This window comes from Elaeis guineensis, chromosome 2, assembly GCF_000442705.2.
Source record: "Elaeis guineensis isolate ETL-2024a chromosome 2, EG11, whole genome shotgun sequence".
Taxonomy (NCBI): Eukaryota; Viridiplantae; Streptophyta; class Magnoliopsida; order Arecales; family Arecaceae; genus Elaeis; species Elaeis guineensis.
Window position 1 is genome coordinate 108,589,664 of NC_025994.2, and position 13,506 is coordinate 108,603,169.

At 38.9% G+C, this 13,506-nt stretch overlaps 2 protein-coding genes across 3 annotated transcripts; both read left to right on the plus strand.

Annotated features, from left to right (window-relative positions):
- Positions 1–3,084: 3,084 nt before the first annotated feature.
- Positions 3,085–6,809, plus strand: LOC105048008 (uncharacterized). Its single transcript, XM_010927193.4, has 4 exons — positions 3,085–3,576; positions 3,674–3,755; positions 5,843–6,057; positions 6,558–6,809. The coding sequence occupies exons 1-4, from the start codon at positions 3,158–3,160 to the stop codon at positions 6,676–6,678; spliced, it is 837 nt and encodes a 278-aa protein (XP_010925495.1). The 5' UTR covers positions 3,085–3,157; the 3' UTR covers positions 6,679–6,809.
- Positions 6,810–8,687: 1,878 nt separating this feature from the next.
- Positions 8,688–12,434, plus strand: LOC109506521 (CASP-like protein 4A2). 2 transcript variants are annotated; one of them, XM_073252623.1, is made up of 4 exons: positions 8,688–9,958; positions 10,101–10,130; positions 10,256–10,391; positions 11,969–12,434. In XM_073252623.1, the coding sequence occupies exons 1-4, from the start codon at positions 9,381–9,383 to the stop codon at positions 12,149–12,151; spliced, it is 927 nt and encodes a 308-aa protein (XP_073108724.1). In that variant the 5' UTR covers positions 8,688–9,380; the 3' UTR covers positions 12,152–12,434. The 2 variants fall into 2 exon arrangements, with proteins under 2 accessions (XP_073108724.1, XP_073108725.1); XM_073252624.1 differs by lacking the exon at positions 10,101–10,130 and having other exon boundaries at positions 8,719–9,958.
- The last annotated feature ends 1,072 nt before the right edge of the window (positions 12,435–13,506 follow it).

Here is a 13,506-nt window from a genome sequence, read left to right on the forward strand (position 1 = left end):
TTCAGTATTTGATTCTTACCATCTATTGATATTTTATTATATTTTAATTATGAATCTTAAAAAAATATTTTAGAAAAAAAAAGTACCACTACTTCCATATCATGGAAAGTGCCAAAACCCACGTTCTCTGTAGATTTCCACTTCCCATCAAATGTGAAAAATCACTTTTCATGGAAAGTATTTTTTTCACTCTCTCTTTTTAAAATTCTAACTAAACAAGAGACTTTTTTTTTATTTTCAAAAAATATTTTTTTTTTCTCCACTTCCTGTCAACCAAACGAGTCCATAGATTTTTTTTTTCTGTATGGCCATGGAGGGTTGCATTATAATTGGATAAGAATAATAGTTATGAGATATTAAATAACAAGCAGTTCTGCCGTGCAGGCATATGTTAATGCATTAATCAAGCTCTTCTTCAGTGGTATAATTTTTTATGATGATGCATGTTTTATAGCAGTCTATCAGAAAACTATGGTTGTGCTTCACAATTTACATCTATATCCACAAGATGTCATACATTAGAGCCTAGCATAGCTAGGAAAGAGATGGGAGTCAAGAATAGAACGAAACTTAGAACAAGAGAATTATGAATCAATAAGAAGATGAATCTATTTTAACATGATTCTCAAAAAATTTAGAGACTATTTGGATGATTAGGCTAAATGTCATAGAAGATTCATGAATTAGATCGGTACAACCAACACATTCATAAAATTATAGACTGAATTACGCATATATTCATAAATACTCAAAAGTATCTTTGCAGGGGCCGATGTCAGATTTTTTTCTTCCTACGGGAGTCAGGCTGGTCCACTTCAAGGTACCTATGGACATTTATGGATATAGGTCTAATTCAATTTAATTTTGTTGATTGTACCGGCGCAACTCATAACTTTCCGCTCATCCAAATACACAGGTGTAATATGAAAAGAAATCAGCAGGGTTCATCAAAAGAGTATGCACGTGCATGCCTCAGCAAGCAATGTCATACCAGGATGGGTATATGCCGATTCCGCACTCTAGAGGAGGTCGTGCAGAGATACGTACAAAAATATACGCTGGCAAAAGGAGCAATTAAAAGGAAGGCACAACAAAAGCCAACCCAACCGAACAAGGGCTGAAAGGCCTCGAAGCCAGATTCAGCACGGAATTTAAAGAAAGCTTACACTGTAAACATCAATCCCTGGCCAGCCTATCCAAAAACTGGGTCGAGGCTACCAACCCCGCGCTCCATCAGAGAGGGTACTTCTTTTTCAGGCTGACACAACCTTAGAATGAACCATGGTTTTGCATTATCACAACTCTGGGCTTGAATCAGAAAGATTTGTGCTCCCTCCTATTAACTATGACATGTTCTCTGATATTCTGGTTCATTTAGTACAGGTTCGTTTTCAAAATTAAAATTCGTTATTTGTTAATGAATCCGATTCGTGGGGAGTAGGATCAGAGATACATTTCTAGATATTAGAATACATGTTTTATTGATATGATAGAAGAATGCTGGAATTCCTTTAACTAAGTTGAATTTGATTAAATGTAAAAACTAAATTATACATGTTTCCGGACAAAATTTATGTATCATTCAATCCTATATAAGATTCATGTTGTTCTCCATTAAAATAAAAAGTTACTTGAGAAATCTAAAATATTCTCCAGCCCACTTCTCCATGACTTTTTTTTTTCCTTATGACAGAACCCCACTTCCCTATGTTGCCCAGGTGATGTCATCAACTTCTTTATCATTTTGGATCCAAAATCCTACTCTTATTGGCTTCATTATCTTAGAAACACCTTGCCATTCAAAGTTTTGTATTTGCAATCATTTGAATCTCAGTCGCCCATTTTTTTTTCACCTTATCTCCTCCTGTCCAAGTTATAGCAAATTTTATCACAAATTAGCCCGGAACGTGCTAGTTAGCAAATCATCTCTATTGCACATAATTTAAGTTTTTAGTTGGTTGTAATATTTAAATCTCATGGAACAAAACTATCTTGTTTTTCTAATAGAAGAAGATATGCTGTTGTCTCACTCCATCTTAATACTTGGAATAGGAAATATTTCGAGATATACCAATAGGGACAATGAAAGAATGATCATACTTAGATGGTATTCTATCCTACTATCTTGTACTATGTTTCATTGGGATTCACATCCATGGTTGCTTAGGTTTTTTCTATGAATTTGTCGATCAAATAAAATATTAAGTGAAAAAATTTTTATATCCCACTATTATATGACCGGTGATGTGGGGAATATTTCGATGGACCTCGGTGTGATCTAAGGTGGATAAATTTAGCATGATCAACCTCGGTCTTCGGACATAAACGATCAAAAATTAAGATCGTACCAATCTGAAAATCCTAACAGTAGTTACGTTCACAACTATTATCATACGATTAAGGCTCTCATAATTGGCAAAAGATGTGACTAGTCGTTGCAACCCACTTAAACCATAAACTAGTTATTGCATGCAGTTACTGTATGTATCTTATTATAAAAACAATAACCGCCCTTCCTCTATAAATAAAGAGAGTAGGGTACCACTAGGTAAGTTGCTCAAATTCCATTTGTCATTCGTACGCTCATTCATTCATTTTTTTTTTTTTTCTGTTTCACTATTTTTCGGATTTGATTAGCTTAAGTATTGAAAGATCTGCCGTCAGAAAAATTCTGATAAATTTTTTTTTTTAGATTCAATAATCAATTGAGAAGCTTCGACTATCATATCAATTTTAGTTTACTCCGATTCTACCGACCTTAGTCCGATCCCAGAGTTTAGTGCCAACAACCTGCATATGAATTAACTTCATCATTTCTCTTTCATAAAAACAAAATTCTAGTTCTTTATCTAAATTGGGACTCAAATATATTTTTGATTTACTCTTTCTCTTTATATTTATCTTTCTGGGTATGATGCGAACATTAGGATGGTAAGCTTTTTATGAAAACATGTTGGCGATAATAATAAGTTTATAATTTTTTATTTATAGATATAGATATTTATTATTTTATATTAACATAATTTATTATATTTCACCGGAAAAATTTAAAAGTTTACCGAGTGCGTGGTAGTCAGAGTTTCAGGCCCGCTCGTTCTCAGATAAGAAAGGTTGCGAGAGGTGCGCTAACTTCAGCAGTGGGTGGATAAGAGGGAGGATGCCGACGGTGTCGTCTCCAAACCCCCACCACACCTTCCTCCATCCAATCCACCACCGCCGCCGGGCCCTCCTCCTCCTAACCCTCGCCGCCCCCTTCGTCCTCCACCGCCGCCCGCTCTCCGCCGGCGCGCGCGGTCTCTTCCGCATGCCTCCGGCCCGGCTCGCCAATCGGTACTTCTTGGTGCGGGCGGGGGAGTCGGAGTACGAGAGTGCAGGGGTCGTGCGGACGAACCCGGTGGCCAAGACCGCCGTCGACAGCGGCCTTTCGCCGGAGGGCGCGAGGCAGGCCGCGAGAGCCGCGCTCGAGCTCAAGAAGATCGGAGCGTGCGACGATAGCTGCTGGATCTGGCCTTCCATCACCCAGAGATCTTATCAAGCGGCCGAGATCATCGCCTCCGTCAACGGCGTGGATAGGAGGTCAGTCCAACAAATTCAATTGATCTTTGGTGCTTATAACTTATTTCGTTTTCCAATTTTTCCAATGTATTAATTATTTTTTCCCATTGTTTTGTAGCCACATAGTTCCGGAGTACAGTTTTTTGGATGCCCGGGGTCTGGGGGCTTTCGAAGGAAGGAGTTTAGGTTCTATAGCGGAGGTATGATGTGAAAGAAATATCAAAATTCTATTCTTTTACCTGCTATATTGTTCATGAATATCTATCCTTTGGAGACCAGAATTTGGGTGAAATGTGTCAAAATTAATATTTTATCTGAAGAAGGACAAAGTAGCTTGTAAAGATCCTGATGTAATGTAAGGGGAAGTCTGAGCTCATCATACGAGTTGGTTCTTATGAACGTGTACACTTGGGGAAAAAAGTACATCAGAAACTGGATAGGAAAATAAAGAAATTTTATTTGAAAATAAATATTAAATAAACTTCTTCTTAAACTTGAAAGTGTAGCGTCTATTAAATATTAAATAAGCATCTATTTTTCTGGATTTGATGTTTGTATTGATGCTCTGTTGCTTTATAAAAGAGTAAATAGATAAATTGTGGAATTGACATCACAAGAAAAAAAATGTGAGGGTAGCGTACTTCTTAAAAGGTGCAAATAGATGCTGGAGCTGTTGTCAGTCTTGGAAACATCCTCCTTCCCTCAAATTCATCCTTGTCTATGCTGAAAACCTCTGCTTCTTATTTGGTTTTTTGTATCATGGATGTCGGTTCGTGCTTTATGGAGCTTAGCTTGCATTTGCATTACAGAAATAGAAGACCAAGCTGATGGCCCAGGCCTGTTGCCCCAGCCTTACCAACTACCATAATCATGCTCTAAAAGAGAAACTATGAATGCAAATTCATAAGGCTCTGGGCAAAGAATCTTAAGGAAATCAAGATATATAAAAGGGACCTGCTGTTAAAATGTTTAAATTCAAAATGCAATCAAATGGAAGTATCAAAAGCTAAGACAACAAAGAATATATGAATGCTAAAAATGCCATACTTATCTATGATATGGGAGAGTTTTGGTTAAGCCCAAAGATTGCTACAGGGGCTGTCCAACTCAGCATTGTCTGGCTGAACTCTGGTGGGAAGCCATGTGCACATTCATCACCTCCATTTGACTTCATTTAGACTGAGAAAATAAATGATAGTCATGTTTGAAGCAACATTGTCTTCTGGCACTATATCAGGTGACCAAGGTTGTTTTAGACAGCTACTTTGTGTAATAAGAACTGGACCAGCCGACCTGCCTGTCTTTTTATATGACTGATGGCCTCTGAAAAAAGTTAGCAAGCTAATGTTAGACGAGAAGTTTCAGAGGGTGTATATGTGAAATTTGGGTGCATTTGAGTGAGGATGCCACCAGTTTGGCAAAGGCTGGTAACGAGAAAAGAAATTCCCAAACAAAGTTGTTGAGTAAGGCCTTTCCTAAGCTATGGCCTATGCATTAAAGGCTCCTTGAGATAGCATGCATGCGTATCATAATTAAAGTTGGATAACTGATGTGTTATTCTGGAAAGATGAATGGGAGGAAATTTGACCAATTTCAGTGAACAGTCAAGTTATGGAGCATCACAGGAGGTACTTGGGTTGATTTGGTTGATAAAGCTGGAGAATAAAATGCTTAATTCATTAGGAAGTATACTGGTGCTTGCTTATAAGAAGAGCAATACTACAACCAAACACAATTTTCTGATTTACCCTGGTGAATCACCTCTCCTGCTATTGGAAACTCTGGCTACAGAGGGGCTGCTAGAAGACATGGTTATTCATTTCATCCAAAATGAAAATTACTTGGATGCTAAATGTCTCAGCATGATGGGATTATGAAGTGTGGATTACTTCTTCTTCTTCTTATTTTTTATATCTTTTGAGAAGAGAAGTGAGGATTACTTTTCATTTGCAAAGGTGTATTTTTGTTTGCATATATATTAGATTATCTTGATACTCATTAGAAGATAGAATCATGCTATGAATCCAACTAGGGAAAGACTTTAAATAACTAGATAAAACCTGGGAGGAAGAATTTGAAAATGCATTTGTTGAAAAAGGATACAGCTCTGATAGTAACAATGTAGAATATTCAAAAAGGTGACTGAAATAGATGCTCTAAAAAAATATTGATTTGTGACATGGTCATGGAACAACTAAAGAATATATCAGTTTTCAGTAATACTGTCATCAAGTCAGTTGCAAATGTTTTTTATTTTTAATATTTTACTTTGATACAAATTCTTCAGGTGTATGAATCGGATAGTATTTCTCCAAATATTAAGCCACCTCCAATTGATGATGGAACGCCAAATGAGAGTGTGGAAGATGTATTTGTTCGGGTGACACAACTTATGTCTATATTAGAGACCCAATATTCTGGAGATACTGTAATTATTGTTTCACCAGATTCAGATAATTTAACAGTTCTGCAAGCTGGCTTAGTAGGACTCGACCTTCGCAGGTAACAATCATTTATTTTTGCTCTCTGAAGTCTTTACCTGATGAATATCAATTTCTAGCCTCTCTGCTGCCATTCTATATTTTGGTCTTAAATATTTCAACAGGCTCTATATCTTTCTCATTAATTGATCAAACTTCTTTCTGTTTGTCAGGACCTTTTCTTTCCACCCCTTATAGTGATTTGTTTAATAACCACCCACTAGAAGTCACGTGGAGGACCAAACAATGTGACCTTGAGAGTTAAAAACTGTCTATTGATGATTGGGTTTCAATTAGCTACGGTTTTGCCAAATCATCTGGACCAAACCTATGCTGTCTGAGATTTGTTATACCTGAGACCGGTGTGCATCTGGGTAGCATTACATGGCTTTGATATGCGCCCTGGACAAATTTTTTCTAAAACCTTCCATTTGCATTATTTTGTATGAATCAAAATGCATGCCTCTGCTCCTGATTTCTTGGAGACGTTTGCAACTAAAATGCCTTTTCCTTTTGACACAGGCATAGCGATCTGTTGTTTGGTCCTGGTGAGGTCAGGCTTGTTGATCCCGATAGCATACCCGATTACAAGCAACCGGCATCTGCTGTTTATAAATGTACAAACCCACCAAGTTGCAAATAATTATTTATTGTCATTGTAAGATTGGAAACGCAACCTGTACTTCGTTTGCTTTTGTATCTTTTTATGAGCCCAAACTCTACAGCTGCTTTGATTTCTTACCCTGCTGATCTGGCAAAGCTAGTTTGATCCTATGACTGTCTTGTTAGTTGGGTTTGATTCCACACCTACTTAAGTTCCACATATGACCGAATTGTAACACTAATTGCTTGAGACGAGAGGATATCTTTTTATCGTTAATGTTACCAGTGATTCAGATTATTCAATTCTGACACTTTACCTTTTACCCTCCTAATCTACTTCTTCAGCTTCTGAGGAAGCTGATAAATTAAATAGTTGACTTGAGTGAATTTCTGAAGATCCAGAATTATCATGACATCATGAGACCACAGCAAGCTGTGTGAATAACAGAATACAATTTAAAGGTGCTGTGCAATAATCAGCTCTTGGGATATTAGAGCATTCTATCTAGCATAGTCTTGTTTAAGCTTATGAACTACACTAAAGAATTGATTGCATGGGGGTGAACTAATCATTTAGTTGGAGAGCATTCTTTCATATACTTAATGCCCTGATCATTTAACAAGGTGATTTGTAGCATGTCAATTTTCGGGAAATATGAATGTCCTATACAAGATTTATCCATAAAAAGGGGAAGAGGAAAGACACTCAGCCAGTAAAGCGCCTTCTAATTACTAGAAACTGATGGATCTGTAAGTATACCATGGACTGGACATCCATATCTATCCTAGAGATTGCTGGACGGTAGCTTCACAGTGGTTACAGTTGCATCCAGTTTGGCAGCTTAAATACCTCCAGGAAGTGAGGTGATTTATAGGCCATAATCATTCCATGCAAACATACCATTCAGGCAGTTCGTAGATGACAATACATGGCAGCAGATACAATTGTTCAGTAGTGCTACTGCCAAATAGACAACCAGTTTGAAGCTCTTTCGTGGTTTAATTTACATGAAGACAAGCAGAAAGTAAAAATTTCTGTGGGGAAAAAAGTCCTCTTCTTGTTCTTCCTTTCTGTGCTAATGACTGTTAATAAAGCTTTGATGAGGACAAACACATTGAAGAGCACTCCTGCCTCTTCTCCTGGAGTTCTAGAAGTATTTAAGAACCTTTTGAAATAATACATTGTGATATTTGGGGTGCTTATCATATTGCTAGGGATGGTATCGGACTGGATTCGAGATGGATTTCTAACTATCCAAATCCAAACTTAAATATTCAATAATCTATCCAAACCTAACCCAAACACTATTGGAATTGGATTTTTTTTGTCCCAACCTGTCTCAATCGGATATCGGATAATTTGGATTTCTCCAGTGTGAACCCACTTAAGTCACATTGAGTATTTTTTTTTTTATTTCTATCAACTTTAAAGTCATACTACCATTTCCTAAATCATACCTGTCTTAAACAAATAAAATTAAACAACACTTAGTTCCATATTCAATCAAAATAAAATCCAAACTATCTTAAGCAAATACAATTCAACAACATTTAGTTCAACAATACTTAGTTTCACATTCAATTTAAATAAAATTCAAATGCAATATAAATTTAACAGATCTAAACAATCAACAATAATATTTAGTTCTAATACCTCTAAAGTAAATAAAAATATAAATATAATTAAAAATAATAATTTTAAATTTCAAAAAGACTTAAATAACAATTCCCGATCAAACTTTAATTGCAATATCATTCTTCACCCAATCCACCTACAAACAATTAATCGTTGTTAGTGATAATTAATCACAATGATCATTAAGAATAGAATTCATTAAAAAAATTATTATAAAATATATATAATATAATATATATTTAAAATACTAAAATAATTCGGATTGGATATCGGGTTAGATGCATAATTATCCAGTTTTGATCCGAATCTAAAATTAAGCATTCGGGTTTTATCCAAACCCGATCTAAATTCAGTCAATGTGTTAACTATCTGATCCAATTAGATCAGATTGGATCAGGTACTCGTGGGTTTATATTTTGTTGTCGTCCCAGCATATTGCTTATCTTAGGAATGCTTTCCTAATGTTGCACTGACTATGGGAAGAAAAGAGATCACAACTCAGAGGGCATCTTTGTTTTCTTTCAACCCAATTTTCCATCGTTTTTGCTTGCTTTATCGCCACTCTTCCAAATTCCAATAGCAGAGTTCTCCTTTCCCATTTCTTGTAACTAAATACTCTTCACACTTCCACCAAGCTATGCTTGCCAAGCGGCGAAAGGAATCCATTTTATGTCCAGCTTTTGCCTTTCCAGCACTGAGAACCACCCTCCGCCAACCATCTGACCGGCCACTAATCCCATTCTGTGTATCTTTATCTGGAGAGCATCACAACCGTCCATCTAGCTTTCCGAAGGCGCCCAGCTATCTTTCCAATTGCCGGCAAGATAATCCCAAACTCAATACTAATCCCATGACAGTGGACGGAGATTAGTGGATTTGAGAGCACCGTGATTCGGGGGCGGCACAAGCGCTTCTTTGATCTCTCCTCCTAGCCTTCGTCAATTCTTTCCTCCATCACTAATTAACACCACCACATCTTTACAAGTGGCCCCTAAAACCTCCGCTTAATAAAACCCTGCCGTGAATCGAAAAGGAAAGAAGACACAAAAAAGAGAGAGGAAAAAAGCCAGATTTATTGCGCAAATCCACTACTCGAAGGAGGAGAGATGGGTTCCCCGCTCCAATCAGCGCTTCGGGGTTCCGCGGAGAACTCGATCCGGCCGTCGTCTCAGGAGACAAGAGAAGAAGAACCGATAGGCTCTCCTCTGCCGTCGCCGCTCCGGCGCCCGGAGTACCCGCTCCCGCTGCCGGCGCCGCCGGAGAAGAGCCCCTTCGATGGCATGGAAGAAGAAGCCATGGATTCCCCTCTCCGGAAACCGATCCCACCGGCCCCACAGAACACCCCCGAGATGTCGCGGTCTCCTGCGCCGGCCACCATAGCGCTGGCGATTGCGAACCAGCTCAGCCGGGACGATCTGGCGGTTGTGGCGAAGATGGTAGCCGGTGGCGGAGGCGGTGCTGGGGGCGGGGCTGGGGATGGGGGGTATGGCTCGAATGCTACTGGGGATGCGGAGAGGGTGTTCCGGCCTGTGCCGCCGACCGTGCGGCTGGCGACGGTGAGGAGAGCGGCGCTGGGGCTTAGGGTTTCAGCGATGTTACTGTGCCTCGTCTCGTTCTCGGTCATGGCCGCCGATAAGACCGAGGGTTGGGCGGGCGACTTCTTCGACCGCTACGAGGAGTACCGGTACGATCCGAATCTCCCAACGCTACGGATTACGTCCCTTGATCCGACGGCAATAAAATGATCTATATTTTTATTTTTTAATTTTTTTTGACTGCTTTTTGTTTTTAATTGCAATAATGGACCCACTGGACCTGTGGATCAGAAGAGATGAGTTGATTATGATCATTGGCCGGTTTGGTTTTTTGCTGTCGTTCGTTGGCCACCGTCCGATGGGCGGTGGCTTTATGTGATTTTTTTTTTTTTTAATTTTATCGTTTATTGATGTATACGTACGGCGTGTGTTTGCTTTCGGTGCAGGTATTGCCTGGCGGTGAACATAATTGTGTTCGTGTACTCGGGGTTTCAGGTGATTAAGGAGGTCCATCATTCGATCACAAAAAAGTTTATCGTGCGCCGTCCAAAGGAATTCGTTTTTGATTTCTCCATGGATCAGGCAAGTATTTCTTTTCTTTTGCCCCGTCAGAAAGAAAAGAAGTTAATTTCGTGTGTATAGACCGTAGATTTTCAAACTAAAGCTTTAGTTTTAAGTGATGTCACGCGGTCATCGTCTCCCAAATCGGTAGGTCACGGACGGTGAGTTGTGCTGGTTTTATTTGGACTACAGTCTTTCGCCCGCCGTAATGCTTGCTTGTTAACAAGTCTTCCAGACCAGGTAGGTCATCAGAGTCAGACATGGCAGTTTGATTCCACATTAGAACAAAAAAACTCGCTTTCCTTCTTTCACAAAAAAATCGCATTCATCCTCACCAGAAAACGAAATTCAGAAATCTCATTTATCGTACAATCATTACCAGAAAATTTAGTTTAAAAAATATTTTTAATCTAATCAATGAGGAGAGCTAGTTGTACACGTGTTTAGACAAGGTGAGCTACTCACGCCACTATAATGGTTCCCTGCTTTGCACTTACGGGAGGAAATCGAGCCAAAATTGGATGAGGACAGAATTTGAACCTAGTCAACAGCCCATAACATAATTCAATTAAGAGTCTTTTTGAACATTCATACAGTATTGGGCTGAAAACCCTGTAGAAATCTTACCACTTGGTCCATCTGGCTTGCAGTTTCTGAGAGTCTTTCCAAATCCAGCTTAGATGCTGGCCTTTGAGCTGCGGGAAGAGGAAAAAAATGACCTATGAAGGTCTTTTCTCGCTTCCTATAAAATTTGGGCTAAATGGAGTTCGGTTGATACAGGATCATGCTTAAATGGATGATAGGATTTTCATCCCACTCTCGTTGGAATATCCAAACATGCACTATTTTTTTTTTTTTTTTAATTTTTGGTTTTCCTTCCTATCTTTTCACTTGGTGATATAAATTGACTACAAAATTCAATGGATTTACATAGTAAATGCTAGTAATTAGCTAAATTTTGCCACTCACAACTACAATCTTTTCGAATTGTAATAAACCATGCCACCTACAATGACCCATGGTCATAGCATGTTGAATGATCATGAACAATGTTAAACCATGTTTCATGAAATGAACCATGGTGCTAATTTGCAAAAGCTTTGTCAAATTCTTGTGAAACCCCCGTGAGTTTTATACCTGATACCTCCTCAAATTGTTGGAAGGGGGTGCTACACTGGGCTACTGCCTGATGGCATTTGCAACAATGTATTGGCTTCATGGACCAAGTTATGATCGGTCAAAGTTTTGATATAACTCACATCACGCATGAAGCTCATGTTCATCCAATACAATTAATTTAATCCCAAATTTCTGGCCATGTAACTTTTAATAGCATAGAAGAGGCAATCATGAATTATAGAGGACTAGTTGACAGACAAGAAGAGAAATCCACCTTATGGTTCGACTACTTTGGTTATTAGACAACATTTAGCATCCTCCGAGACTTGGTTTTAGGGTTATGTGTGTTCTCTAAGGCACAAACTGCAGGATTGCAGCAACATTTCTTGTCTTGCAATGTCCCTACTGGGCAAATTTTTCTATCTCAGCATTCTGAGCTCCATTTTGGGTTTCTTTCCTGAATGTTTGGTTTGTTGCAGATACTGGCTTACCTTCTGCTCTCAGCATCATCTGCAGCAGCCTCTCGCAGTGACGTTTGGGTGTCAAGATTTGGTGGTGATGACTTCACACACATGATCAATGCTTCGGTTGCAATGGCGTTCCTTGCATTCATTGCCATCGCCGTCAGCTCACTCATCTCTGCTTATTATCTTTTCAGATGAAACATCTAAACTGTGGCACAGGGAACCAATGCTTTGTATGGTTGTAAATTTGTCATCGTAGCATACCTCTAAAAGTTAATAAAACTTCAATTTTTTTACCCTGGATTTTTATTCCAACATTGTATAAGTATACAGCTGAGGAACGGATGTACCTTGGATGGGCTTCTGTAAATTCCTGGTGACCATGTAGAAATGGGTAGCTAGCGAACTAGGGGCCATATGAACTTTGGGAATGTTCTATAAATGATCAATACAGGAAATACCTGAATGTGGTTGATGTCAACTTATTTACTACTGAACTAACTGATGCATCAGAACAGCTACAATTATCCAGCCTTCGTTTGCTCTCTGTAGGGGTTGCTCTAGGAATTCGTGGCATCTGGAGCTGCCACGGGCATGTTGGGAAATCAAAATTGAGCCGTTCAAAAGCTCTACCCAATTAAAATATAATATGTGCCATGGTGCATGCATCACTGTTATCTCCAATCTTAGAAAAACTTTATACTAGTTGTGCTTCATCTAATAATACTTTTTCTCAAAGTACGAAATTTCCCTCCCTTGGTGGCAACACTGGAATTATAGCTTTTTCGTGCCATTTTTTCTTTTACCATGGCTGATCCCTCTCCATCTCTCTCCAGAAGAACTATCTTTGGAAGCAGGTTATCGAGCGCGAGTCCATTACATATTCGGATCGATAAGAACAAGCTAAAGATTATCAGGCTTTTGGCCCAGAGATTTGAGTTCACTTCTAGTGCTCTGTCCTTCTATTTTCCTTTCAAGACGAAGTCCTTGCGTAAATCCAGTGGAAAGGCAGATGAAGTCCGGAACTCCCTATTCCCTTACCCTTCCAACCGAAGAACTCCACCAGGAGGTAAACATACCGGCAGCTGAAAGATCTCATCTTTTCATCTACGGACTCTGAAGGACCGGATTCCAAAGAGCAGCTAGAATGCATACATTTCCCATGGGAATAAGAATATCACACTAATCTTGTTGCCGCTCTCCTCAGTTGGAAGTTGGAACTCAGAAGTTTTTATAAATAGCAGCCCCGTAGGTCCTTCAAATATCTATTCTCTTATAGCAGCTCTAAAAACAAGCTTTTGGTGACAGGGGTTAGATTTCCTCCAACATCTCCACGTCCTCTAAACTAACTTCCTGAATGCTGCAAGTTTTCAGTTTGAGTAATGTCAGGTTTGTAATGGGTGAATTGGAGGTGATTTCCAGTGACAATTTGTTTGGTTTTCTCCAATATCTCACTTTCAATTGCTCAACCATATCCAAACATTATTTTTGGGTGCACACTATAAGAAGTAGAGGGCGTTAGTCCAAACATACACCGGATTATTTTCTTCTCT